The sequence below is a fragment of the Pelophylax lessonae genome (assembly GCF_965119305.1).
Source record: "Pelophylax lessonae genome assembly, chromosome: 2".
NCBI classification, from domain to species: domain Eukaryota; kingdom Metazoa; phylum Chordata; class Amphibia; order Anura; family Ranidae; genus Pelophylax; species Pelophylax lessonae.
The window spans coordinates 565905703-565933524 of NC_138769.1; the positions used below are offsets into that span (position 1 = coordinate 565905703).

Below are 27822 nucleotides of genomic sequence, written 5' to 3' on the forward strand. Positions count from 1 at the left end.
GGTGCTTTCCATTTATTCTGATCATCCTTGAGATGGTTCTACACCTTCATTTGAGTCCAGCTGTGTTTGATTATACTGATTGGACTTGATTAGGAAAGCCACACACCTGTCTATATAAGACCTTCCAGATCACAATGCATGTCAGAGCAAATGAGAATCATGAGGTCAAAGGAACTGCCTGAAGAGCTCAGAGACAGAATTGTGGCAAGGCACAGATCTGGCCAAGGTTACAAAAAGATTTCTGCTGCACTTAAGGTTCCTAAGAGCACAGTGGCCTCCAAAATACTTAAATGGAAGACGTTTGGGACGACCTGAACCCTTCCTAGAGCTGGCCGTCCGGCCAAACTGAGCTATCGGGGGAGAAGAGCCTTGGTGAGAGAGGTAAAGAAGAACCCAAAGATCACTGTGGCTGAGCTCCAGAGATGCAGTCAGGAGATGGGAGAAAGTTGTAGAAAGTCAACCATCACTGCAGCCCTCCACCAGTCGGGGCTTTATGGCAGAGTGGCCCGACGGAAGCCTCTCCTCAGTGTAAGACACATGAAAGCCCGCATGGAGTTTGCTAAAAAACACCTGAAGGACTCCAAGATGGTGAGAAATAAGATTCTCTGGTCTGATGAGACCAAAATAGAACTTTTTGGCCTTAATTCTAAGCGGTATGTGTGGAGAAAACCAGGCACTGCTCATCACCTGTCCAATACAGTCCCAACAGTGAAACATGGTGGTGGAAGCATCATGCTGTGGGGGTGTTTTTCAGCTGCAGGGACAGGACGACAGGTTGCAATCGAGGGAAAGATGAATGCGGCCAAGTACAGGGATATCCTGGACAAAAACCTTCTCCAGAGTGCTCTGGACCTCAGACTGGGCCGAAGGTTTACCTTCCAACAAGACAATGACCCTAAGCACACAGCTAAAATAACGAAGGAGTGGCTTCACAACAACTCCGTGACTGTTCTTGAATGGCCCAGCCAGAGCCCTGACTTAAACCCAATTGAGCATCTCTGGAGAGACCTAAAAATGGCTGTCCACCAACGTTTACCATCCAACCTGACAGAACTGGAGAGGATCTGCAAGGGGGAATGGCAGAGGATCCCCAAATCCAGGTGTGAAAGACTTGTTGCATCTTTCCCAAAAAGACTCCTGGCTGTATTAGATCAAAAGGGGGCTTCTACTAAATACTGAGCAAAGGGTCTGAATACTTAGGACCATGTGATATTTCAGTTTTTCTTTTTTTAATAAATCTACAACAATGTCAACAATTCTGTGTTTTTCTGTCAGTATGGGGTGCTATGTGTACATTCATGAGGAAGAAGAATGAACTTAAATGATTTTAGCAAATGGCTGCAATATAACAAAGAGTGAAAAATTTAAGGGGGTCTGAATACTTTCCGTACCCACTGTACGTGCCCAATAGTAAAGACCTTGGATATATGGACCACATACGCCAATCTCTTAGGTACTCATATAGTTCTCTTTGTGGAGGCAACTGATGGAGCTGCTGCAGAGTAATGGTGATGCTTTCTGATCCCTCCAACAGGTGTGTCCTGGACTTCTGATTACTAACTGCCCACAGCTGCTCCTCCAGTGTGTGGATGTGTATGTAAACCGCAGTCCCACCACACATGTGACATAGCGCTGCAAATGCCAGAGTACGAACAATAATTCTAGCACAAGAGCTCCTAATTAACTCTAAATTTATGAGCTTTAACAGCTTTTAAAGTGTCACCTATGGTGGTTTTTGGGCACCATAGTTTTTGGCGATATAGCGGGCACAATTTTAAAACATAGAATGTTATGTATCTATTTACTCGATACAACCTCATCTTTTATTATATTAACCAAAAATGGATATTATGAGGTGTGGTTTTGCACTAAAATTCATGTTATTGTATTTTTTCAGGAAAATTTGCGTTTATTAACAGTTGCACAAATATCACGTTAAAAAAAAACTTGCAACTATCACCTTTTTTATTTTACAGGGCCTCTGCTTTCAGAAAATATATAAAGTTCTGGGGGTTTATGACATTTTATTGCCAAAAATTAGGTTTTTTACATGTATGCAGCAAGAAAAAAAATTGCTCTGGAGCCAAACTGGTTATAAAATGTGTTATAATAATTTTACATTATATGCAGTTTCTAATTTATTTTATCATAACAGTTTATGTGATTTCCACTTTACTCCATCCAATTGGTCTGACCATGGGTGTCAATCAATCGAGAAAATCACAAAAGCTCCTGTGTTGATGAAATCGTAAGCATGCCTGACCTTAACTGATGTGTATTAACATAGGTCCAGACAAAATGGGGAGTGCGTGACCAAGGGGCTTTCACTGAGACTGGGAGTGTTGTGGAGTGGTTTGTTCATATTGATCACAGTTGTCTCAAGTTGTAAACAGTGGCGGCTGGTGCTCAAAATTTTTTGGGGGGCGGCGCAAACAGAAAAATGTAATAGGCATTGCTTTGCGGCAAAAAACGCTGTAAAAATATGCGTGACTTTGAGGTCAAAAAAGTGTGAAAGGGGCCTTCAGTAATCAAAATTAGTGTGCCCCCTTCAATGCAGAGTGACCAGCGTGCCCCCTTTCAATGCAGACAGACTAGCGTGCCCCCTTTCAATGCAGAGTGACCAGCGTGCCCCCTTTCAATGCAGACAGACCAGCGTGCCCCCATTCAATGCAGAATGACCAGCGTGCCCCCTTTCAATGCAGACAGACCAGCATGCCCCCTTTCAATACAGACAGACCAGCTTGCCCCCTTTCAATGCAGAATGACCAGTGTGCCCCCATTCAATGCAGAATGACCAGTGTGCCCCCTTTCAATGCAGAATGACCAGCGTGCCCCCTTTCAATGCGGAGAGATCATCGTGCCCCCATTCAATGCAGAGAGATCAGTGTGCCCCCTTCAATGCAGAGAGATCAGTGTGCCCCCTTCAATGCAGATAGATCAGTGTGCCCCTTTCAATGCAGAGAGAGATCAGTGTGCCCCCTTCAATGCAGAGAGAGATCAGTGTGCCCCCTTCAATGCAGAGAGAGATCAGTGTGCCCCCTTTCAATGCAGAGAAAGATCAGTGTGCCCCCTTTCAATGCAGAGAAACATCAGTGTGCCTCCTTGAATGCAGAGAGAGATCAGTGTGCCCCCTTCAATGCAGAGAAAGATCAGTGTGCCCCCTTCAATGCAGAGAGAGATCAGTGTGCCCCCTTTAATGCAGAGAGAGATCAGTGTGCCCCCTTCAATGCAGAGAGAGATCAGTGTGCCCCCTTCAATGCAGAGAAAGATCAGTGTGCCCCCTTTAATGCAGAGAGAGAGAGATCAGTGTGCCCCCTTTCAATCCAGAGTGACCAGCGTGTGCCCCCCCCCCGAGACCAGTGCACTTACCTGCAGCGGCGGCTTCTCCTCAGTCCCCCGACATCTCCTCGAGTCCTCCAGCCTCCTCCTCGGCCAATTGCATGGGGTTTGCCTTTTCGGCCAATCAGGAATTGGGTCTCGGACCCGCTTCCTGATTGGCCAGGAGGAGGATCTGTGTGGCAATAGCAAATTTTCATTTGCTATTGTCACACAATGGACCACAGCACTTTTCTCCTAATCATTCTCTGAATCATTTTGATGTTCATTGGTAAACGTCAGAAGAGCCTATACATGTGCCTTCTAGAGGAGGGGGACCTTGCGGGTGCTGCAGGGTTTCAATCCATGGTGGCGTATTGTGCTACCAGTGGTTTGTTTGGTGACTGTGGTCCCAACTGTCGTGATATAATTCACAAGCTCCTCCCATGTAATTCTGGGCTGATCCCTCACTTTTCTCATAATCATCCTTACCTCATGAGATGAAATCTTGCATGGAGCTCCAGACCGAGGGCGGTTGATGGTTATTTTGTAATTGTTCCATTTGCGAATAATCGTTTCAACGGTTGTCTCCTTTTAACTAAGCTTCTTGCTGATGGTCTTGTAGCCCATTCCAGTCTAGTGTAGGTCCACAATCTTGTCCCTGATGTCTTTTGACAGCTCTTTGGTCTTGCCCATGATAGTGAGGTTTGAATGTAAGAAAGAGATTCTGTGGACAGGTGTCTATTATATACATAATGAGTTGTGGTTAGGAGGACCGTCCTAGATTGACAGGACTAATCTGTGCACCACATGAGCACATACTGTAGCCAGTCTGTGGGAGCAAGAATTATTGTTGGTTAATATAACATTTATATCATGTGTTTGTTCTGGATTTTTGGTTGATATTCTGTCTCTATCATTTAAAATACACCTATGATAACAATTATTGACCCTTCTTTTTTGTAAGTGGGCAAACTTACAAAATTTGCAGGGGAACAAATAATTATTTTCCCCAGTGTATATCCAAGGAAGACTAACATTTAAATACTGTTCTAATTTCGATAACATACAATAAATATACAAATATAATTACTACAAATTATGGTACCATGTGTTATTATTTCTTTATGAAATGTTATAACATTTTTTTTTGCCTATAGTATTCACATTTTTATGTCAACATTTGTTGTAAACTGTCCATAAACAGCAGTTTCTCTGTAAATATGCACATGCTGTTAATTTGGCTCATGTTTTTGCTCCACTTGGCGGGTGCGTCCTGCAGTATGTGTGGCCATGGAGAGGGAAGACCGAGAGACACTTGCTGTTTCTACTATCTCAATGTCCTTACACGTGAGACAGGCAACCAGCTTTTCCCTTGAGGCACTTGAGGCAAAGAAGAACTCATATGAAGCACCTGCTAGAAAAGCACCAAGAATAGGACCAATCCAGTACACCTAGAAAAACAGATTGAACATTTAAAGAACCCATAAATAAGACTATCTAGCCTTTAAATATAAAAGAATTGAATGTACACATTGTTGTTCATACTATCTTAAATGTAGCAACTTGCTTGCCTGCAGTTAATGATCTGTATAAAACTCAAACCTCTAGAGCAACCTGCAAATACTTTCAGTAGAATTGATTGTGCAATATTGTCAGGCTTTTCTGAAAGGGCAAAGCTCCAACACATCCTGGTGGGGTCTTAGCTTGCCCACTCAATCCCTATAGATTCCTATTGGCCCATTACTAGCCTGCCTGGCCAATTGAAATGTGTGAATGGTGGTAGGCAAGGTGTTGGGACATTTTCCAAAATTCTTTTTTTACTAAAAGACCCCTATGTATGTTGCACGCTTTTATGGTGAACTACAGCATATAAATTAGTCTAACACAGAATACAAATGTAGGGAGAAGATAAACTGTATCTCTGACCCTCTAACAAAAGTATTTTTGGTTGGGAAAAAGTAGGAAATATTTAAACCCTAGGTTAGGGTTTTTTCTTTTGCTCTCTGTATCCTACTGAAGAAATTTACCTTCAGTTCCTCAATTCCATAACCGGAAGTCAGAAGAAATCTCTACAAAGAGGGGGGACAGTTATTAGCACAAGGAGGGCCACATTGTAAGATTTCTCATTACCTCTGGACAACCATACCATGGATTATTCATCACTTTCTGTCCTGTAAGTGATGACCACCATAACAAATAGGGAGAGACAATCACCATTTCTGGGACACAAACAACACTAAAAACCTGAGAGAAGTTCTAATCATTCTGTGCTTTATAATAGTGGTCTCCAACTTGTGTCCCTTTGCTTGCCTTTATTTGGTCCTTGGGGCACTTTGCTATCCAGTGGCACCAATGGTGGGCACCATTCCTACCACAAACACCAATGATGGGGCACTATTCCTCCCACAGGCACCAAAGATGTGGCGCCATTTATCCTACAGGCACCAATGATGGGGTAGGCACCATTCCCCCCACAGGCACCAATGATGGGGTGCCATTCCTCCTACAGGCACCAATGATGGGGTGTCATTCCTCCTACATGCACCAATGATGGGGCACCATTCCTCCCACAGGCACCAATGATGGGGTTGTATTACTCCTACAGGCATCAATGATGGGGCACCATTCCTCCGACAGACACCAATGATGGCGTACCATTCCTACCTTGAATAGCTACAATGGGGCACTATTCCTGCCACTGATACCAACAATAGGTTACTATACTTCCACTAAAACCAATGAAGGGGCACAAGCCTCAATTTAAGTTGTTCCTGAGGAGTTCAGTGCAGGATAGACTATCAAGGAACCAGTGTCAGTTCAGAAAGAAACTCTGTAAAATGGAACTTTACTCAGAAAGATTAGATTGCCTTGGCCCTGGCTCAGACTTGAGGAGACCTAATTTCCCTTTAAATACTGTCCAAGTGTCCATGTGTCTTTAGATTTTGAATGCATTTTATATGTAAATAGTAAGGAGCTGAAAAAAAAAATATTCTTGTAAATAATGATTGGCATGGCAAATAAAAGCATAAAGTGCTAAGAACAAATAAATAATTCTACCTGTATTTTCTTTGGTATTCCCTTTAATGTTAATGAAAAAAATAAAACAGGAGAGAACGTTCAAGGAATCTACACGATCCAGAAATCCAGTGCTGCGGGAAAGCAGTGCCAGTGATGTAGGTATTCTGCTCATTAGCATTAAAACAGTAAAGATACAATTTTAAGTTATGTTTGCAAGCTAATCTATTTTAATGAGCTCACAACACAGACTTTCCCATTTTTGCATCAACAGAGGCACTGTGCATTATTATATGATACTGTATATACTGTATTGTCTTTCTAAAAAGCTTTGAAAAATAGGCATCTTTTTAGGATCTCATTCCATATGCTTTGAGTATTAAGCTGGCCATACATTATTCATTTTTTTCCTTCAAACAGCAAGTTAAACGGAAAAAAAAGACCTGATTTCCCACATCCACATATTTCAAGGTGAATGGGGGAATCACTCCCACAATACTATTGTGTTCTGATGGCGGGGAAACATTCCTACTTTTAGAATACACTTATTAGTGCTGCTGGCTACAGCAATGATTGCTCTGGAAAAACCCAACAGGTTTACCAGAAAAACACTGGTAAACGCATAAAATATTGGACATCCCTCTATTTTTACAACATACAGTGCAGATGTGAACTGCCTCATTGGAATCAATGCATTTTTTATGTGTTGCAAAAACACGCATACAAGCGCACAGGTGTAAACCAGAGTTTACTAATTCTGGCCACAAGAAAAATGTCATCATAAAATGGCAGATAATGTGCTGAATTTACTAAAGCAAATACACAATGTAGTAATAAATTGCTATACTACATGTGCATTGCTGGCTTGCCTGAGAGCTGGATGCAAGTGTGTACAGTCAATGTGATCTCTGAATCTATCTAGGTCAAGGATCTCCATACTATGGCCCTCCAGCTGTTGCCGAACTACATGTCCCATGAGGCATTGAAAAATGTCACAGACATGACTAGGCATGATGGGAATTATAGTTCCTGAACAACTGGGCAGCACAGTGGTGTAGTGGTTAGCAGTTTCACCTAGCAGCAAGAGGGTCACTGATTCGAATCCCAACCACGACACTACCTGCCTGGAGTTTGCATGTTCTCCCTGTGCCTGCGTGGGTTTCCTCCAGGTACTCCAGTTTCCTCCCACACTCCAAAGACATACTGGTAGGTTAATTGGATCCTGTATAAAATTGGCCCTACTATGTATGTATGAATGTGAGTTAGGGACCTTAGATTGTACGCTCCTTGAAGGCAGGGACTGATGTGAATGTGTAATGTATATGTAAAGCGCTGCGTAAAATTGACAGCGCTATATAAGTACCTGAAATAAATAAAAATAAATAACTGGAGGGCCTTAGTTTGGAGACCCCTGATCTAGGAAATAGTTGAATACATACACTGGGGTACGAGTTTTGCATCTGCATTAACCATCCTAATAACTCTTATATGCCTCGTGTTTCAATCAAGTGCACTAAGGCTTGCCTGTCCTGACATTTGACCTAGGAATACAAAATATTAATAATAATAATAATAAGTTGACCAACTGGTAGTAGGACACGCCATCGTATGTATAATATGTATAGAATAATTTGTATTCCAAGCACCTGGGTATGGAATCTTGGAATCTCAAAAGCTGGCTGGCATCTGAACCTCTTCCCTTTGCATAAAAATACATGCATTCGCAGTACAATACTCACCCAGAGGGGTTCACATAGGTTTCTTTTACAAATTAGGTGATGCTAGTTTTCTTGGTGCTTATTTCCACTGTTTTTATAAACTATGTAAGATAAAAAGTATTTTGCATCTTCCACACTTCCAGATGTATTGGATGCCTGGCCTGCCACTGCACTCTGTGGTTCCTTTCTCCAGCCCTTACTAATCTTTTTCAAAGCAGGCATGCCTTTAACTATGAGTTTTAAAAATAACGGCAGAGTGACTTTTTTTGCAGTTGTATTTCTGTATAGCATGTGCATTTAGAAATGTTTGCAGCTAGACATATCCAAAAACATTAGAGAAAAATCACATTTTTAGGCATGCAATGACTTAACTAGCTTACACTCAAACCACACTTGCAACCAAAATAACCATACGTATTGTATAGCCTTTCCATGAGGATATTCTTTAGTTGCTCGGATACACATGGGGGTTGATTTACTAAAGGCAAATCAAGTGCACCTAGACTGCACAAAAATTTTCTCGGCCAACAAAATCTACTTCAGAAGTGATGTCATGTGTTGGTTTGTTTTCTTTGTGTTTTTTCTTCACTGAGCATGCCCAGTCTTGCTCATCAGATTTTTCCCTGTCGAAATCTGTACTGACTGCACGAAAATCGGCCATTGTGTTGACGGCCAACAAAAATTTTATAGCCTGCACACCAGATTTTTTTCGGCCGAAAAGTCGGAGTTGGTTATCGGAAGCATCATACTAACAAGCCGAAAATCGGCAGATCGGTCGTTGGCTGAAAATTCCCTGCCAATTTTCGACGTGTGTGTATGAGGCATTAGAAGTGCAGTCGCTGTAGATGTGAGGGGAAGCTCTGCTGATTTCTTTCATCCAATTATGTGCAAGAATATATGCTGTTTTAATTGTCCTTGCATGTTCCCCTCAGATCTACAGCGACTACACTTCCAAGTGCACAGTGAAATTTGCCTTTAGTATATAAACCCAAACTGTATGTCTTCTTTATTTTGCTGCAGATATGCTATAGCTTTTCAATCTAAAACTGTTTTCTTTTCAAATTAAAAAAAGGATTAATTAATATTATTAAAGCTTTCATAGCTACTTTTAAACCCAAAATGAAGCCATGAGGAATGTTTACAAAAGCAGAAAACACAATAAAATAAAATGTGAGAAATGTTTTTGTTTTTTCTTTAGAAACTCACCCAGTGATGTTCCCAAAACCCAGTGAGCAAGGCTGGTCCAAACGATCTGGCTGGGTTCATACTTCCACCTGAGAATGGCCCCTATTGTTTTTGATGGCAAGAATTTGTAGATAGATATAATAAAAGGTTATTAAAAGAACCAATGACGATCCTAAACTCTTGTGAAGTAATAACATTTTTTAATGATTTTGAATTTAGGGTATGTGTTTTTAGGCATCGGTGTCGGTTCACACTTCTGCGGATGCGCTGATTGCATGTAATTCGGAGCGCACTGCTCCTTCATTACATGCGATCTCCTGTGCGGATGCGAATTCAGCCATACACTTTGTATGGCTGAATTTGCCGCGCATCCGCAGCAAACATGCACATGAGGCATTTTTTGAGCCGCCTCAGAATCGGATCGCACAGTGGTTCACACTTGTGCGATCCGATTGTGTGCGAACTGTCAGATCGCACTGCGATATGCGATCAAACTGGGGGTGTTGTTAAATATTTAATTTACACCCCCTGCGTATCGCATATGGCAGTGTGAACTGCCAGATGTGCGGATGCGATGTAGGATCACGCTGCATATTCGCAGCCTTCCCGCATCGCAGAAGTGTCAACCGAGCCTCAGTGTACTTAGGAGCATGATTACCATATCTCACAGAAGAAGAATAGCACGTACTGATACGAATTTGCCAATAATATTTGGAGTAATTTTGAGACATATTAATTCAGTAGGAAGTTGTGTTTTTTTTTTTTTGGTCATTTTTAGAATTGAATGATCAAAGCAAACCTGTCATAAAATAACTCCCCCTTCCCCCACTCATTGTGTAGCAAACATCCTCCAGTGCCCTAGCTTACCTTTGCTGGTCCTGCCTCTGGAGCTACCCCATTTTTACATATTGACGATGCTGAACTATAGGGAACTTCTGGATATGAGTAACACATATGCAACTTGGGGGGTGTAGAGGATACAATCTTTGCAGTTTGCAGATATCAGCCTTTTTTGCCTTCTTTTTCACCAGAATTGCTTTTCCCTGGGATTGCATATATTTTCTGCAGTTTATAAGGAGGTCAGAAACACCTTTCAAGAACCTCCAGAAGCATCTGAAGCTTATCTATCTATTAATTCCTCTTAGCTATGAGGAAAGATTGGAGGAACAGAATGTATTCTCTCTTGAGAAGAGGAGATTAAAGCGGAGTTCCACCCTAGTTATACATTTTTTTATAAAAATACCCCCGGGACAGTCAGGGCTAGCACATTCCACAATGGCTAGCCTCTGATCTGTCCCGGGTTGCACTTACCTTTCAGGAGAAATACTTACCTTGAAATTGTCTTCTCCAGCGCTGCCATCTCGGGTGTGGGCAGCTTGAAGCCAGCGCGATCCTCTTCCGCGTCCTCTTCGGTCCTCTTCCTCCTTCTTCGGTCCCACGATGCACTGCAGCGGCCCCGACGTCACTTCCGGGTCGCGCGCGTCATCCCTCCACAGCTTCTGGGCATGCCCAGAAGCTGTTTAGAAGGGAATGACGCGCGCGCCCCGGAACTGACGTCGGGGCCGGTGCAGGCGCAATGATTCCTGGGAGCGATGACGTTCAGCTCCCAGGAATCATTGCAAAAGCCAGGAAGTGACGAATCGCCGTGGCCGCCGAGGGGAGGAAGAAGGAAGTAAGGTGAGTATATTTTCTCTAAAAGGTAAGTGAAAAAAAAAAAAAATTGCGATTATCCATTTGTTTTTCAGGTGACCGGGAGCGAGAAGATGGAGGTAAGTATAAATTTCGGGTGGAACTCCACTTTAAGGGGGGATATGATCAACATGTATAAATACATAAGGGGTCCATATAGGGAACTTGGTGTTGAGTTATTCACTTTAAGGTCATCACAGAGGACAAGGGGGCACTCTTTACACCTAAAGGAAAAGAGATTTAATCTCCAAATATGGAAAGGTTTCTTCACAGTAAGCTGTGAAAATGTGGAATAGATGCCCTCAAGAGCTGGTTCTGACCACCTCAGTAGATTGCTTTAAAAAAAGGCCTGGATTCTTTCCTAAATGTTCATAATATAACCAGGTACTAACATTTAGAAGTAAAGTTGATATAGGGAATATCTGATTGCCTCTCGGGGGATCAGGAATGATTTTTTCCACTGCTGTAGCAAATTTTATTATGCTTTGCTGGGATTTTTCGCCTTCCTCTGGATCAACTGTGGGTTGTGTATATAGTATTGTATTAAATTTTTTTTTTTTAATTTTTTGAACTAGATAGACTTGTCTTTTTTTTAACCTAACTATTTAACTTATCTCAAATGCAAATCTAATGCATGCTAATTTTGGCTATCTACATAAATCTTTAAAGAAGATCCATAGATACAACATACACTTACATTTTATAACATCAACATTATAATAGCAATATAAACAATAGTTATTTTTGACAATCCAATGTAAGATTACTCAAAAAAAACAAACAAAAACAATTATGAATGCTTCCTGTCTTCTGCCCATTTCTTTCCACAATTCCCTAGATTCCCTGCATGCTTTGCAGCTTTTCCTTTGTTGTTTACTTTACATTTTTAAGGACTACATACTGTATTGAATGGTACCTTGCTGCCTGCAAGCTGTGATTTCTGTACGGACTCCACCTCCTGAAACTCCTTTCTCAGTGCCTCTGTGGTTCAGAAGGCAGGCTCTGAGAAATGTGTGACACAGCGGTGCCTACTCACAGGGCATAGCAAATACACGTCACAGAATACAAGTACAAACATTTGTGAGAATCTTCACAAAGTCATTTTACAAACTTCATGCTCATTCAGATTAATAGGAGTAAGCTAGAACTAATTGAAATGCAATGTGGAAATAAATATTTGATTTTACATTTTGACCATAGATACACCTCAAGCTAAACCAGACCAGGATGACCAGGATATAGACATTTATATATTTACATACTCTTAACACGTAGTAAATGAGCTTTCAAACAAAGACCTCTGGAATCTGCAGGCACTGTGGACCAATTGCTCTTCAGAATGATATCATACGATAAGCAATAAAGTTGTATGATGTATGTCTCAATGACACTGGCAGGGAAGGGGTTAATACTGGGGGGTGATCAAGGGGTTAAGTGTGAGCCTAATTGTGCTTACTAACTGTGGGGGTGGCTCTGTGAAAGGCACACAGAAATTGGTGTTTTAGCTTAGCTGAGACACACAATCTCACTGTGCCTGTCTGACAGGAGAGTCGCCTGCTTTGTTTACATAGGCAGGCGGTTCTCCTGTCAGTTTCCCCAAAGATCGCAGGAGGCGGGCAGCGATCGAGCATGCATCTACCGTGGTCTGGCTCCTGCTGTGTCTAATCACGTGTGCGCCGCCGAGACCGCGTGCACATAATCACATAAATCTACATGATTATGCGCAGCCAAGCCACCCTGCCGCAGTAAATCTGTGTGGGGCGGTGGTTGAAGAAAAACTCACAATTATCAATTTACCTGCATAGAAGACTGTAAATACATGACTTTCCCATTGTCTACTGCATTAAATGACACTCTAAAGAGAAATTGCTGCTCTTAGAGTCTCTCTCCTGGTCCCTAGATACATCTGGTGGTTCCTTCTGCTGATACATACACTATATTGTCAAAAGTATTGGGACGCCAGCCTTTACACGCACATGAACTGTAATGGCATCCTAATCTTAGTCCATAGGGTTCAATATTGAGTTGGCTCAGCCTTTATAGCTATAACAGCTTCATCTCCAGAATAAGTGGGACTCCCAGGGCCCTGAGGCAAGGTAAGGTGAGATGGAGGCTGACGGTAATAATTTACCCCTTCAGCGTATGTCATTACTGCGTCTGTAAAAATACAAAAGGAACCACTGACCACAGCGGGGCATCAGGCGATTAATGCTCTCAGAAGTGTCAGTTTCAGTGTGGGCAGAGGGAGAATATTTATGATCCACTTTTAAGGTACACCATGTATTAGCACTTTTATTTAGGCAACAGTAAGCTTTATTGCACAAGCTGAACTTAGAAGCTGATTGTCTACAATGGTGTATTTAGGTTTTGTGCTGCCCTAGGCCTGACTAAACGTGTGCACCTCCTAATTTAAATTTAAACTTAAAAAGGGGGAGGGGTATGTCTGTATATTAAGAACAGTGTACAGGTAAATATGAGGGATGATATTAATAATGGAGCTATGGACGAGGCAGAATCCCTATGGGTAGAAGGGAGGAGGGGGAAGCGGACATCCTTATACAGATAGGATTGGCAGCAAGGATGGGAAATGTCATTATAATGGGGGACTTTAATTATCCAGATATAGACTGGGCAGAAGGAACCGCGCATTCAGCCAAGGCTCGGCAGTTCCTGAATGTTTTGCAGGACAATTTCATGGGTCAGATGGCGAATGCACCGACAAGAAACAATGCGGTACTTGACCTACTGATTACTAACAATACAGACCTGCTCACGGATATAGAAATACGGGGCAACTTAGGAAACAGTGACCATAGGTCAATTAGTCTCAGTATTAATTATAGTAATAGGAAAAACAAGGGCAATATAAGGACACTGAATTTCAAAAGAGCCAATTTCCCAAAACTGCGCTCTCTGCTAGAAAATATCAAATGGGATAGAACCCTGGGAACAAAGAACACGAGAAATGGGAGTGCTTCAAAAGCATACTTAACAAAGGGATTGACCAGTGCATTCCAAAGGGAAATAAATTTAAAAGAGCAAAACTAAACCCTGGGTGGCTAAACTCCAACATAAAAATGCATATTAATGCTAAAGGAAAGGCCTTCAAAAAATATAAGACTGAGGGGTCATTGGCAGCATTCAAGCATTACAAAGAGTGTAATAAGAAATGTAAAGACGAAATCAGGGCAGCTAAAATAGAACACGAGAGACATATAGCGGAAGAGAGTAAAAAGAACCCCAAGAAATTCTTTAAGTATATAAACAGTAAGAAAGCGAGGCCAGAACACATTGGCCCCATAAAAGACGATAAGGGAGTTCTGGCCACAGAGGACAGGGAAAAGGCGGTAGTGTTAAATAATTTCTTCTCTTCAGTCCTCACAAAAGAATTGGGGGGCTACACTAACCCAGCTTGTAAGGCCAATCTAAACAACACACCTCAGGAAATACCGCCATGGCTAACAGAAGATAGACTTAGAACTAAACTAGAGAAACTTAACATAAATAAATCACCGGGACCGGATGGCATGCACCCGAGGGTTCTTAAAGAGCTCAGCCAGGTGATTGCCAGACCATTATTCTTGATCTTTAACCACTTCCCGCCCGCCCTATAGCAGATTGACGGCGGGAATGTGGTTGTATTATCCTGACCGGACGTCATATGACGGCGGCAGGATAATACAGCTCTGCGCGCCCCCGGGGGTCGGTGATGCGAGGTGTCAGCCTGACACCCTGCATCTCCTATCTTGGTAAAGAGCCTCTGACATAGGCTCTTTACCATGTGACCAGCCGTGTCCAATCACGGCTGGTCACATAGTAAACGGGAACAGCCGTTGATCGGCTTTCCTTAGTTCGTGCCTGACAGGCACAAGTAAAGGAGCGCCGATCGGCGGCTCCCCTGACAGGGGGGGGGGGGGTCGGCACTGGTAATCAGATCATTGATTACCAGTGCAGACCCTCGGGGGGGTGCCACTAGAACCACCAGGGATGCCCACCCATGACCCCAGGGATGCCCACCTATGACCCTAGGGATGCCCACTATGGCCACCAGGGATGGCAATCAGGGCTCAGGGAGCCCCCCATTGCCCTCCCCATCAGTGCTGCCCGACAGTGCCCTCCATATCAGTGCTGCCCACCAGTGCCCATCATTGCCATCTTTCAGTGTCGCCCACCAGTGCCCATTATTGCCCACCAGTGCCGCCTATCAGTGCCCATCAGTGCCACCTATCAGTGCCTGTAAGTGCCACCTATCAGTGCCCATCAATGCCGCCTATCAGTGCCCAGCAGTGCCGCCTATGAGTGCCCACCAATGCTGCATATCTGTGCTACCTATCGGTGCCACATATCAGTGCCTATCAGTGCCGCCTATCAGTGCCGCCTATCAGTGCCACCCCATCAGTGCCACCCCATCAGTGCCTCCTCATCAGTGCCTGTCAGTGCAGTCTCATCAGTGCTCATCAGTGCAGGAAAAAACTTATTTATTTACAAAATTGTATAACAAACAAAAAAACTTTTTTTTTCAAACTTTTCGGTCTTTTTTTATTTGTTTAGCAAAAATGAAAAAACCCAGAGGTGATCAAATACCACCAAAAGAAAGCTCTATTTGTGGGGGAAAATGACATAAATTTGGTGTAGGTACAGTGTTGCATGACCGCGTAATTGTCATTCAAACTGCAACAGCGCTAAAAGGGGAAAATTGGCCTGGGCAGGAAGGGGGTGAAAGTGCCCTGTATTGAAGTGGTTAAGGATAGCTTACAGACGTTTATGGTGCCAGCTGATTGGAAAAAACCAACGTGGTACCAATTTTTAAAAAGGGGCCGAGATATATCCTGGGTAACTATAGGCGGCGACCCTTTTCATGCAAGAGCCAGGAGGAGCTTTGTGCGGAGTGCAGCTTTTTTGCTGCCCCCCCTGCAAAATGCCGCCCTAGGCCTGGGCCTTGTCGGCCTAGGCCAAGATACAGCACTGATTGTCTACCATGTACAGCTACGCCAGATTTTTCACTCTCCAGTTTTAGTAAATCTCCCCCCACTGTCACTTTATCAAGCAGTAAAGCCATCACTGATGTGTGGAACTGCGGGAACTGTGTAGACCAGAAAGAAAACATTGCTGTCTGTAATGTAACAGACATGGTCAGACACACCTCTTCCCCTTCTCTGCAATACAAGATCATGAGGAAGCATGTGTGAGGTTAAAGTGTTACTAAACCCAGATCCTGCATTCACTATATATTGTCTCCCACAGCACACAGAAGATGGAAATGCAATAGTTTTAGTAAATATAAACTGATTTATACCTTTTTTCATCAGCTGTATAAAGCAGTTAGAGCAATCTTTTTTAATTTTTTAAAAGTTTTAGTTTCTCCCACAATTGTCTTATCAGGCTTCAAGACTCTTAATCCTCTGTCTGGACATGTCTGGACAGTGCTGATTGGCCTTGTGGTGATCACATGTACCCTCCCAAGAAAAAAAAAAAACTCTCTAGCAATACACACCAAACTGAGCAGTCTGACTCTAAAAACTCTGTAAATATTAGGTTATTTTTTGGAGTCTGTGGAAGAAGGAGATAATCAGAGCAGACAGGATCGAACAGCCTTTTTACACAATGCAGAGGATTAACCCCTTAGGATCCACACTGATTTTACTGTTGTGGGTTTAGAAACACTTAATCATTTACCTGGGGTGGCATCTTTATTGTTAACATAGTGTTCTATATTTCAATAAACTCCCATCCACAGACCACGTTACCCACCACCACACATTTGTGGGGAAGAGACCCTTCTCCTCTCAACATTGGAATAAGCTGCTTGGTCAATGCTGGTGTTTGGAAGCTGGCAATGGGTTATAGGGGGGAAGGGGATGACAGGGGGTAGGGTGTTACCAAGGCCACAGTGGGGTGCCAGGTGTGATGAAAATGACAGGAGGTAGGGTGTTGGCAAGCTGGCAGTGGGGTGCCAGGTATGATGACGGTGACAGGGGGTAGGTTGTTAGGACACAGTGGGGTGCCAGGTGTGATGAACATGAGGGTGACAGGGGGTGGGGGGCTAGCAAGGTTGCAGTGGGTTGCCAGGTGTGATGAACATAAAGATGACGGGGTGGGGTGTTAGCAAGGTGTCAGTGGGGTGCCAGGTGTGATGAGGATGATAGGGGGTGGGGTGTTAGCAAGGTATCAATGGGGTGCCAGGTGTGATGAGGATGACAGGGGGTGGGGTGTTAGCAAGGTTGCAGTGGGTTGCCAGGTGTGATGAACATGAAGATGATGGGGTGGGGTGTTAGCAAGGTGTCAGTGGGGTGCCAGGTGTGATGAGGATGATAGGGGGTGGGGTGTTAGCAAGGTATCAATGGGGTACCAGGTGTGATGTGGATGACAGGGGGTGGGGTGTTAGCAAGGTTGCAGTGGTTTGCCATGTGTTATAAGGATAAGGGTGACAGGGGGTGGGATGTTACCAAGGTATAAGTGGGCTGCCAGGTGTGATGAGGATGACAGGGGGTGGGGTGTTAGCAAGGTATCAATGGGATGCCAGGTGTGATGAGGATAACAGGGGGTGGAGTGTTAGCAAGGTTGCAGTGGGTTGCCAGGTGTGATGATCATGAAGATGACGGGGTGGGGTGTTAGCAAGGTGTCAGTGGGGTGCCAGGTGTGATGAGGATGACAGGGGATGGGGTGTTAGCAAGGTATCAATGGGGTGCCAGGTGTGATGAGGATGACAGGGGGTGGGGTGTTAGCAAGGTTGTAGTGGTTTGCCATGTCTAATAAAGATGAGGATGACAGGGGGTGGGGTGTTAGCAAGGTATCATTGGGATGCCAGGTATGATGAGGATGACAGGGGGTGGGGTGTTAGCAAGGTGTGAGTGGGGTGCCAGGTGTGATAAACATGAGGTTGACAGGGGGTAGTGTGTTAGCAAGGCGGAAGTGGGATGCCAGTTGTGATGAGGATGACAGGGGGTAGTGTGTTAGCAAGGTTGCAGTGGGGTGCAAGGTGGGGGGATGATGATGATGACAGAGAATAGTGTGTTAGCAAGGTTGCAGTGGGGTGCAAGGTGGGAGGAGGATGACAGGGGGTAGTGTGTTAGCAAGATTGCAGTGGGGTGCCAGATGTGATGAGGATGTCAGGGGGTAGTGTGTTAGCATTGCAGCAGTGGGCTGCCATGGGTGATGAACATGAGAATGTGAAAAACAGGGGGTTTTGTATTAGGAAGGTTGCAATGGGGTGCCAGGTGGGAGGAGGATGATGATGACAGCGTGTAGTGTGTTAGCAAGGTGGCAGTGGGGTGGCATAAGGGATGAGGATGACAGGGGGTAGTGTTTTTAGGAAGGTTGCAGTTGGGTGCCAGGTGTGATTAGAATGACATTGGGTAGTGTGTTAGCAATGCACAAGTGGGTTGCCAGGTGTGATGAGGATGACAGGGGGTGGGGTGTTAGCAAGGTTACAGCGGGTTGCCATGTGTGATGAAAATGAGGATGATGGGGGCTGGGGTGTTAGCAAATATCATTGGGATGCCAGGTGTGATGAGGTTGACAGAGGGTGGGGTGTTAGCAAGGTATCAGTGGGGTGCCAGGTGTGATGGACATGAGGATGACAGGGGGTAGTGTGTTAGCAAGGTGGCAGTGGGATGCCAGGTGTGATGAGGATGACAGGGGGTAGTGTGTTAGCAAGGTTGCAGTGGGTTGCCAGGTGGGAGGAGGATGAGGCTGACAGGGGGTAGTATATTAGGAAGGTTGCAGTGGGGTACCAGGTGTGATGAGGATGATAGGGGATAGTGTGCTAGCAGGGTGGCAGTGGGTGCCAGGGGTGATGAATATGAGGATACGAATAACAGAGGGTTGTGTGTTAGGAAGGTTTACTAGGGAGCCAGGTGGGAGGAGGATGATGATGACAGGGGTTAGTGTGTTAGCAAGGTGGCAATGGGGTGGCAGGTGTAATGAGGATGACACGGGATGGGAAGTTAGCAAGGTGGCAGTGGGGTGCCAGGTGTAATGAAGATGACAGGGGAATAGTGTGTTAGGAAGGTTGCAGTGGGTGGAAGATTACAGGGGGTAGTGTGTTAGCAAGGCGGCAGTGGGGTGCCAGGTGTGATGAGGATGACAGGGGGTAGTGTGTTAGCAAGGTTGCAGTATGGTGCCATATGGGAGCAGGATGACAGTGGGTAGTGTGTTAGCAAGAATACAGTGGGGTTACCAGGTGGGAGGAGGATGAGGATGACAGGGGGTAGTGTGTTAGAAAGGTTGCAGTGGGGTGCCAGGTGTGATGAGGATGACAGGGGATAGTGTGTTAGCATTGCAGCAGTGGGGTGCCAGGTGTGATGAGGATGACAGGGGGTGGGGTGTTAGCAAGGTTGCAGTGGGTTGCCATGTGTGATGAAGATGGGGATGACAGGGGCTGGGGTGTTAGCAAAGTATCATTGGGAAAAAGTACCTGTCTCTTTCCATAAAATGCACAGATGTGAACGTGACCCATAGGAAACCATGTTGAGAGGACTGTCGTGTCTTTCTACAAAACTAAAAATGCATAAAAAAAATGCATAGGTGTGAACCAGGCCTTATGGCTGTTACTCAGCTATGTAAGCACAGGGCACTGCAGTGTGTGAACAGGATGCATCATTTTCTTCCTCAATAGGTAGTAGATCAAGCCATTTTTTAAAGCAGAATTATGATTCCTGTACCCATACTGAAATACAGATCTTCTTGGCAACGTGTTTGTCTATACTACATTAAATCACAAATGTGTGCTGAACATCTTGATAGGTTTGTCTGTAACCTGATATGCACTTTTATTCCTCCAATGTATACCTCAATTAATCAGTGTCAGTTATATAGATGAATGTTTCTCTTACCGCTGTTAAAGCACCTGCTATCAGAGAAAAGCCGATAGCAACACTTCCTGGCTCTGCCATGTCCCTGCGCCTTCGATCGTCCACAGCAAAGATTGTAAAAGCTAACTGGAATGTTGAGAGGATCTCCATTCCCACAGCCTGTCCTGCATTTCCTTCACTACTCACCTGTAAAGAAAAGACCTGCAGTAAGTGCAAATTTCTCCTGCAGTCAAAACTCCATTCAAAACAAATTATTTACATTCAGAGTGGCATAAGGCAGGTGCTCTCTAAAGAACCCAGAAGGGAAATATATTTTCCTATCCTCATCACTGCCGCTGTGGCAGGATGAGATCAGCTTTTTAGCTAAATTATGCATATGAACCTCTTTGAAGAATTTCTTTCTCTGCAGGTGTTAATTAACAATGAACACTGGGATCTTGCCTGAAGAACTTTGCTTGACCTGTCTTAGCTATTTGAGGGAGCAGCAGGGTCTCCTGCCAGGGTGACTAATTGCTGTAAAGACTTAGTGGATAATCAAGGTTTCAAAATACAGTCAACAATTAGAAAAAAAATATTTTCAATAGTTATTTCAAATACTAGGAGATCAAATAATGAACATAAAGGCATATCACACGAAATAAGGAACAAAGTCCTAGCATGTAAGCTAAAGGAAAGTGAGACAAAAATGAACAGGAGCTTACTGTGTATAGCAGAATTTCTCAACCAGGGTTCCATGGAACCCTAGGGTTCCTCCAGAGGTTGCTAGGAGTTCCTTGAGAATTGTCCAATTTCTGCCTCACAGATAAGTTCCCACTGACACCATTCATCTTTTTAGCTATCTGTAAGGGGGTAATTCTTCCCAATGACCACCACACTAATGTATCATGAGTTGTAATAGCTCCAGCCCAAACAGGTAGAGTGGGGAAAGTGTTAGTTGTTATTGCTTCCTCTAGTTTGGAAGATCCACTTTTATTTTCTGTGCCATTGACTGTTTTTAATTGACCAGAAAGTGAGGGGAGATCTAAAATTTAGATGTCAACAGAACAGGAGTAAAAATGTCAATCTCCTTGAATAATCACCAATTCTGCTGACTACTATCAACAGTGAGATTTGCGGAGAGATTTTATTTTCCGGTGTGTCTCCAGAGCAGGAGGAGAGAGTAATGTTCCCCAGTGGGCTCACAGGCAGCAGGAGAAACATTTTGCCCGGAGTTCCAATGTAAAGAATTAGGTGCATGCAAAAGTGTGCATAAACCATAACAATGAACTTTTCTTACTTGCTCCCTTTTAGTCTGTTTAAAGCGGAGTTCCGGCCTCAAAAACGACTTTGGGCCATCCGCTTGCTGACATTCACCTGCAAAAGAAATGGATAGTCCCGATTTTTTTTTTTCTTTACTTACCTTGTTTTAGAAGAAAGTATACTCACCTTACTTCTACTTCCTCCCTCTACGGCCGCGGCCCACGCCGTCACTTCCTGCTTGCGTTGACTCCTGGGAGCTGAACGTCATCGCTCCAAGGAGTCAATGCGCCTGCACCGGCCCCGTTTGTCAGTTCCGGTGCAGGCATGTCATTCCCTGCTAAACAGCTTCTGGGCATGCCCAGAAGCTGTGCAGGCATGGCGCGCCTGCCCCGGAAGTGATGAGCAGGGCCGGTGCAGGGCATTCTGGGACGAAGAGGACACGGAAGAGGACACCGAAGAGGGCGCCCTGGCTTCAGCTGCCCACACTTGAGATGGCAGCGCTGGACAAGACATTTTCAAGGTAAGTATTTCTTCTAAAAGGTAAGTGCGACCAGGGACAGTTCAGAGGCTATCCATTGTGGAATGAACTAGCTCTGACTGTCCCGGGGGTATTTTTATTGAAAAAAAGTTTCAGAGGCCGGAACTCCGCTTTAATACACTGTACAATTGAGAGCGTTATGTTAAATCTGCTTGGTACTCATGTCAGAAATTCAGAGCTGTCCTGTATCTTGTGCATACATTCTGTGTTATCTTTAGGAGTCTAGTTTAGCCCTCCCAGTCCTTATCTTGGGATTTCAGAATGGCTACCCTTTATGATGTGGAGATCGGAGAGTAGGTAGGTCTGAGTAGTTTAGAAAAAGAAAGCTGGACAGGGCTGACACCACTCAGTCCATGAAAAAAAACTGTTTTGTCAACCCAAAACAGGAGCTGCTTTTTTGGCAGATCGACTAATCATTTTCTGTACTTGCAAGGTCTTCAAAGGGGTAAGTGTACATGTATTGCAGATATGTTCTGCATAGGCTTTTTGTATCATGGTCTGACATACACTTTAAGGAAATGCATAATACAAATTCCCTTCAGGTCAAATAGTGAGCTACTAATGTTGTACACTCCATACTTCCACTTTAAAAGACAGTCCACTCAGTTTACTTTTATTTTACTTTTATAAAACATTCCCTAGATCTCATGCTGATTACTCCCTTTTGGTTCTCTTATCTACACAATCCTATATGGATTAGCATGGCTGCTGGTTTTATAGTTTTAGTTAGTGTGACAGTGTTCAAGGGGGGAAATTTAGAATCGTTTTATTTTCTGTAAAATTAGTAAGAAAAGAGCAAACACAATTGTGTTTTCGAGATTCAGTACCTTGAAAAAGTATTCATACCCCTTGAAATTTTCCACATTGTGTCATGTTACAACCAAAAACATATTTTTTTTTTTTTGTGGGGATTTTATGTGATGGAAAAACAGCAAGTGGCACATAATTGTGAAGTGGAAGGAAAATGGTAAATGGTTTTCAACATTTTTTACAAATAAATATCTGAAAAGTGTGGCGTGCATTTGTATTCTGCCCCCCAGAGCAAATACTTTGTAGAACCACCTTTTGCTGCACTTACAGCTGCAAGTCTTTTTGGGGATGTCTCTACAAGCTTTGCACATCTAGAGAGTGAAATGTTTGCCCATTCTTCTTTACAAAACAGCTTAAGTTCTGTCAGATTGGATGGAGAGCGTCTGTGAATTATAATTTTCAAGTCTTGCCACAGATTCTCAATTGAGTTTAAGTCTGGACTTTGACTGGGCCATTCTAACACATAAATATGCTTTGATCAAAACCAATGCATTGTAGCTCTGGCTGTATGTTTAGGGTCGTTTTCCTGCTGGAAGGTGAACCCTGACCAGCTTCCCTGTCCCTGCTGAAGAAAAACATCCCCACAACATGAGGCTGCACCACCATGTTTTACAGTGGGGATTGTGTGTTCAGGGTGATGTGCAGTGTTAATTTTTCGCCACACATAGTGTTTAGCTTTTAGGTCAATCGGTTTAATTTTGGTCTTATCTGACCAGAGCACCTTCTTCCACATGTTTGCTGTGTCCCCCACATGACTTCTCACAAACTGCAAACAGGACTTCCTATGGCTTTCTTTCAACAATGGCTTTCTTCTTGCCACTCTTCCATAAATGCCAGATTTGTGGAGTGCACAACTAATAGTTGTCATGTGGACAGATTCTTCCACCTAAGCTGGGGATCTCTGCAGCTCCTCCGGAGATACCATGGGCCTCTTTAAGAGGCTGCTTCTCTGATTAAAGCTCTCCTTGCCTGGCCTGTCAGTTTAGGTGGACGGCCATGTCTTGGTAGGTTTGCAGTTGTGCCATACTCTTTCCATTTTCGGATGATGGTTTGAACAGTGCTCTGTGAGATCTTCAAAACTTGGGATATTTTTTTGTAACCTAACCCTGCTTTAAACTTCTCCACAATGTTATCCTTGACCTGTCTGGCATGTTCCTTGGCCTTCATGATGCAGTTTGCTCACTAAGGTACTCTAACAAACCCCTGAAGGCTTTACAGAACAGCTGTATTTTTACTGAGATTAAATTACACATGGGTGGACTCTATTTACTAATTAGGTGACTTCTGAAAGCAATTGGTTCCACTAGATTTTAGTTAGGGGTGTCAGAGTAAAGGGAGCTGAATACAAATGCACACACTTTTCAGATATTTATGTTTAAATTATTTGCGTTCCACTTTACAATTATGTGCCACTTTGTGTTGGTCTATCACAGAAAATCCCGAAAAAATACATTTAGGTTTTTGGTTGTAACATGACAAAATGTGGAAAATTGCAAGGGCTATGAATACTTTTTAAAGGCACTGTAGATGAAGGTGACATCTTTTTGCAGAGGACTGAATTTCCAAGAGAAACATTTATAGGTAGGCCTCTTGGCATGGCTTTGAATGTGTGTGACTGTGTAGTGCCACAGATAACAAGTATATTTAAAGCTGGGTTCCAGGTTTACATTCATTGTAAATAGTTTGTTTTTGCCAGCTTGGCCCAACTATTTAAACCAAAAGTAAACCTGGAATACAGCTTTAGAGGTTGTCAAAGAACGATGGAAAGCAAGGAGCAAAAAAACACAAATACTGAAAGAAAATATAAATTCTACCAATACATGGCTGTCTTTAGAAGTTGTAATGTACTGAATCTATAAGCAAATTAATATTTGGAAAATTAAATATATCTACAAATGGCAGGAGTTTACATTACATGCAATTCTCATTTGATTACTACTATTAGTCATTGGCAAGTCGATTGCCATACATTGTGGTGGAACACTTACTCTAGTAACAAGTTGAATAAAGTCTGATGCCGGTAGGAATAGATAGAAAATAGCAGAGGCACATATAGCACCAAGAATCTGAGCTACACCAAATGCCAATCCATGAAGCAGATCCAACCTTCGTGCACAAACAAGAGCAGATGTAATGGCTGGATTTAGCTGAGCACCACTTATGTCCCCAAAACTCTGCACCAGACTGACAGCTGACAGCCCTGCAGCCACAGCTGGGGCCATGGAATGTGTTTGAGATGTTTGCAAGCTTGAGGACCCTAGAACTACAACCATCAGTATAAAAGTTCCAAGAGCTTCTGCTAGCACTGAGCGCCAGAATCGATGTTTCCTCAACTCCTAGAAAATGAAAAAATAAAAAATGTTTCATATATTGCAAATACATGTTTAACACATTCAACCAAAACATACATACATGTATTGACTGTTTTGCTTAAAAAAAGAAAAGAAAACATCATAAAAACTATTTTTTTAAATAAGTTTTTTCGAACAGGAAATTTCAGAGTACCTAGAACCATACATGTTCGCCAGCACACCATGGATCTTGCACAGCAGTCCGAAGAAACTTTTTATTGCAAAGGGATGACATCACATAAGGATAAGTGCAACGTTTCGGAGTCACGCAGGACCCCTTCGTCAGGCATGTGATGAAGAAGGGGTCCTGCATGACTCCGAAACGTTGTACTTAACCTGATGTGATGTATTCCCTTTGCAATAAAGTTTCCTCGGACTGCTGTGAAAGATCCATGGTTTGCTGGCAAAAATGTATGTTTCCAAAAAACAACAATATCTCTCCTGCGCTCAAATGGTATGCGGGAAGGTGAATCTTCTAGGCGGTTTTATGACACAAATGAAGTGGTCTTGCTGCCCCCCTCAGGACCAAGGGTATCCAAAAGGCACTACAAGAAAACAACAAGAGAAGGGCGCACCGACCTTGTGCATTACCACTTAAAAGTTTATTAAAATCAAAGAAGGGTAGCGTACAATATACTCACAAATGTAGCATATGAACAAGCATATAGGAAATGGGCACCGCTCGCTTCCAGGACACTTCTCTACTGCTGGATAGCGTGATGGCGTCCTCGAGTGGCGATTTTGGCTCTGAGGAAGAGGGTCCTCCCTCGAAACGCGTAAGCCACATCAGGTTTTGAGGACGCCATCACGCTATCCAGCAGTAGAGAAGTGTCCTGGAAGCAAGCGGTGCCCATTTCCTATATGCTTGTTCATATGCTACGTTTGTGAGTATATTGTACGCTACCCTTCTTTGATTTTAATTAACTTTTAAGTGGTAATGTACAAGGTCGGTGCGCCCTTCTCTTGTTGTTTTCTTGTAGTTAAAAATGTATGTTCATCTGTGATAGATCCAGTGTCCAGCTGGTGATCGCTGCAGATGTGCCTATACTCAGGAAGCTGTGCGATGGGAATATGAACTATTCAGTACCTAGAACCATTCACATGTTGCAAACCCATGGCACTCATTGGATCACACACATTTTCACACTCTAGGGACAACTTTGTTACAATCTACAGTAACTGATTTTTCGTTATATTCTGGGTTGTGGGAGAAAACCAGAGCATGTGAAGAAAACTGGATCAAATTAAGTATATGAAAACTATATGCAGATAATGAACACTAGGGTGTAAAAGAATAGCTATTGAAAGGGTGACTAGTTGCTTAATTCCACACTCCATTCAGGATTTTACAAATTGTATTCTTAACCACTTGCCAACCACCCGCTGTAATATTACTGCGGCAGGGCAGCTAGGCTGCATCCAGTCAGGTAGTACCACATGACTGGCGTGCATGTGGTTTTGGCGGCGTGCACGCGCTGCCTGAGCCGTGCTCCCGCTGTGTTTAGACACAGCGAGATGCAGGCTGCGGGAGGAGCGGCAGCGATCACCGCTGCTCTCCTGCAATCGTCCGGGAAACCGAGAGAAGACCGGCCTGCTTATGTAAACAAAGCAGGCGGATCTTCTCTCAGACAGGCAGGGACAGATCAGCAGTTCCAGCTAAGCTGAAACTGCGATCTGTCTGTGCCGGTCACAGAACCCCCCCCCCCCCCCCCCACACAGTCAGTAAGCATACAAGCATACATTTAACCCCTTTAATCACCCCCAGTCTTAACCCCTTCCCTGCCAGTGTCATTTATACAGTAACAGTGCATATTATTTAGCACTGATTACTGTATTAGTGTCACTTGTCCCCCAAAAATGTCAGTTAGGGGTCCGATCTGTCCGCTGCAATGTCGCAGTCCCGCTAAAAATCACAGATCGACGCCATTACTGATAAAAAAAATAAACAAATAAAAAGTCCAAAAATCTATCCCATAGTTTGTAAATGCTAAAAACTTTTGCGCAAACCAATTAAAATATGCTTTTTGGGATTTTATTTACCAAAAATATTTAGCAGAATACAAATTGGCCTAAACTGATAAAAAAAAATTAAATTTTTAAAGTTTTTTTATTGGGAATGTTTTATAGCAGACAGTAAAAAATATGGCGTTTTTTTCAAAATTGTCGCTCTTTTTTTGTTTATAGTGCAAAATCAAAAAACCATAGAGGTGATCAAATACCACCAAAAGAAAGCTCTATTTGTGGGAAAAAAAGGACATCAATTGTATTTGGGTACAGCATTGCACGACCGCGCAATGTTTCGTTAAATTAACGCAGTGCCGAATCGCAAAAAATGGCCTGGTCATTAAGGGGGTAAAATCTTCCGGGGCTGAAGTGGTTTAACCATGAAATGTAGTGTCAGTAATGTATAGAATAAACTTGAAAAATTCAATTGTGAAAGTTCAACAAATGTCATAAAAATACACAGAACAGGATGGAGACAGCAAAGGTGTAAACAAAAATCCATCAATCAATAAATAAATAGATAACAAAGAACAAAAATAAAATGTATGAAGACTTGACTAGCACAACATTTTTTTTTTTTTTTTTAATGAATCTTTATTTAGTGTACAAGAGAACAGACAAAAATGAGACATCAACAACAAAATTACAGAGTAAGGGAGGCAGCATAACTTTGCCGTACCCCAGGGGGCATAAAAGTGCAATACGGTACAGAACATATTGGACATATTGGGAAAACGACTAGCACAACATTTAATAGTAACGAAGAACTGCATCCTCCTACCTCTTTGATAACCATCCTGCTGCTGTGCTTCTGGGGCACTGATTGAATAGATAACCTGAAGCTCTAGACTTGTTCAATCCACTTGTAAAGCTCTTTAAATGTATAACTCAATATAGGTTCTCCAACCTAAAGGGAAACCTGTAGAGACTGATTTGGTTTCTTTGTAAATCAACAGAAAAACTGGTAATGTATTTCTTTGATGCAAATCATTAGGAAAAGACTCAGTTACTGTGGTGATAGGACCCCTATTTCAATGTGAATAGGATGGTAAGTAGTGCAGCTGGATGGGCCAGGTCTTACCCCTTTAGTTACCTTGGTGACTATTGTCATACGTTTGATGAGTTGCTTTCATCTTCAGGAA

At 43.2% G+C, this 27822-nt stretch overlaps 1 protein-coding gene across 1 annotated transcript; it reads right to left on the bottom strand.

Annotated features, from left to right (window-relative positions):
* Window positions 1-4513: 4513 nt before the first annotated feature.
* On the bottom strand, window positions 4514-27574 carry LOC309546158 (aquaporin-4-like). Its single transcript, XM_082245698.1, has 5 exons — window positions 27462-27574; window positions 24314-24661; window positions 19760-19924; window positions 9258-9338; window positions 4514-4769 (listed from the first exon to the last, which is right to left on the bottom strand). Exons 1-5 carry the CDS (start codon window positions 27474-27476, stop codon window positions 4551-4553), a joined length of 828 nt encoding a protein of 275 aa, XP_082101824.1. The 5' UTR covers window positions 27477-27574; the 3' UTR covers window positions 4514-4550.
* Window positions 27575-27822: the final 248 nt, after the last annotated feature.

Coding starts and splice junctions, on each gene's coding strand:
- LOC309546158 (XM_082245698.1), bottom strand. Junction 9,339..19,759: donor TAGCAGGTGCTTTAACAGCG/GTAAGAGAAACA, acceptor CAAAAACAATAG/GGGCCATTCTCAGGTGGAAG. Junction 4,770..9,257: donor GGTTTTGGGAACATCACTGG/GTGAGTTTCTAA, acceptor CTGTTTTTCTAG/GTGTACTGGATTGGTCCTAT.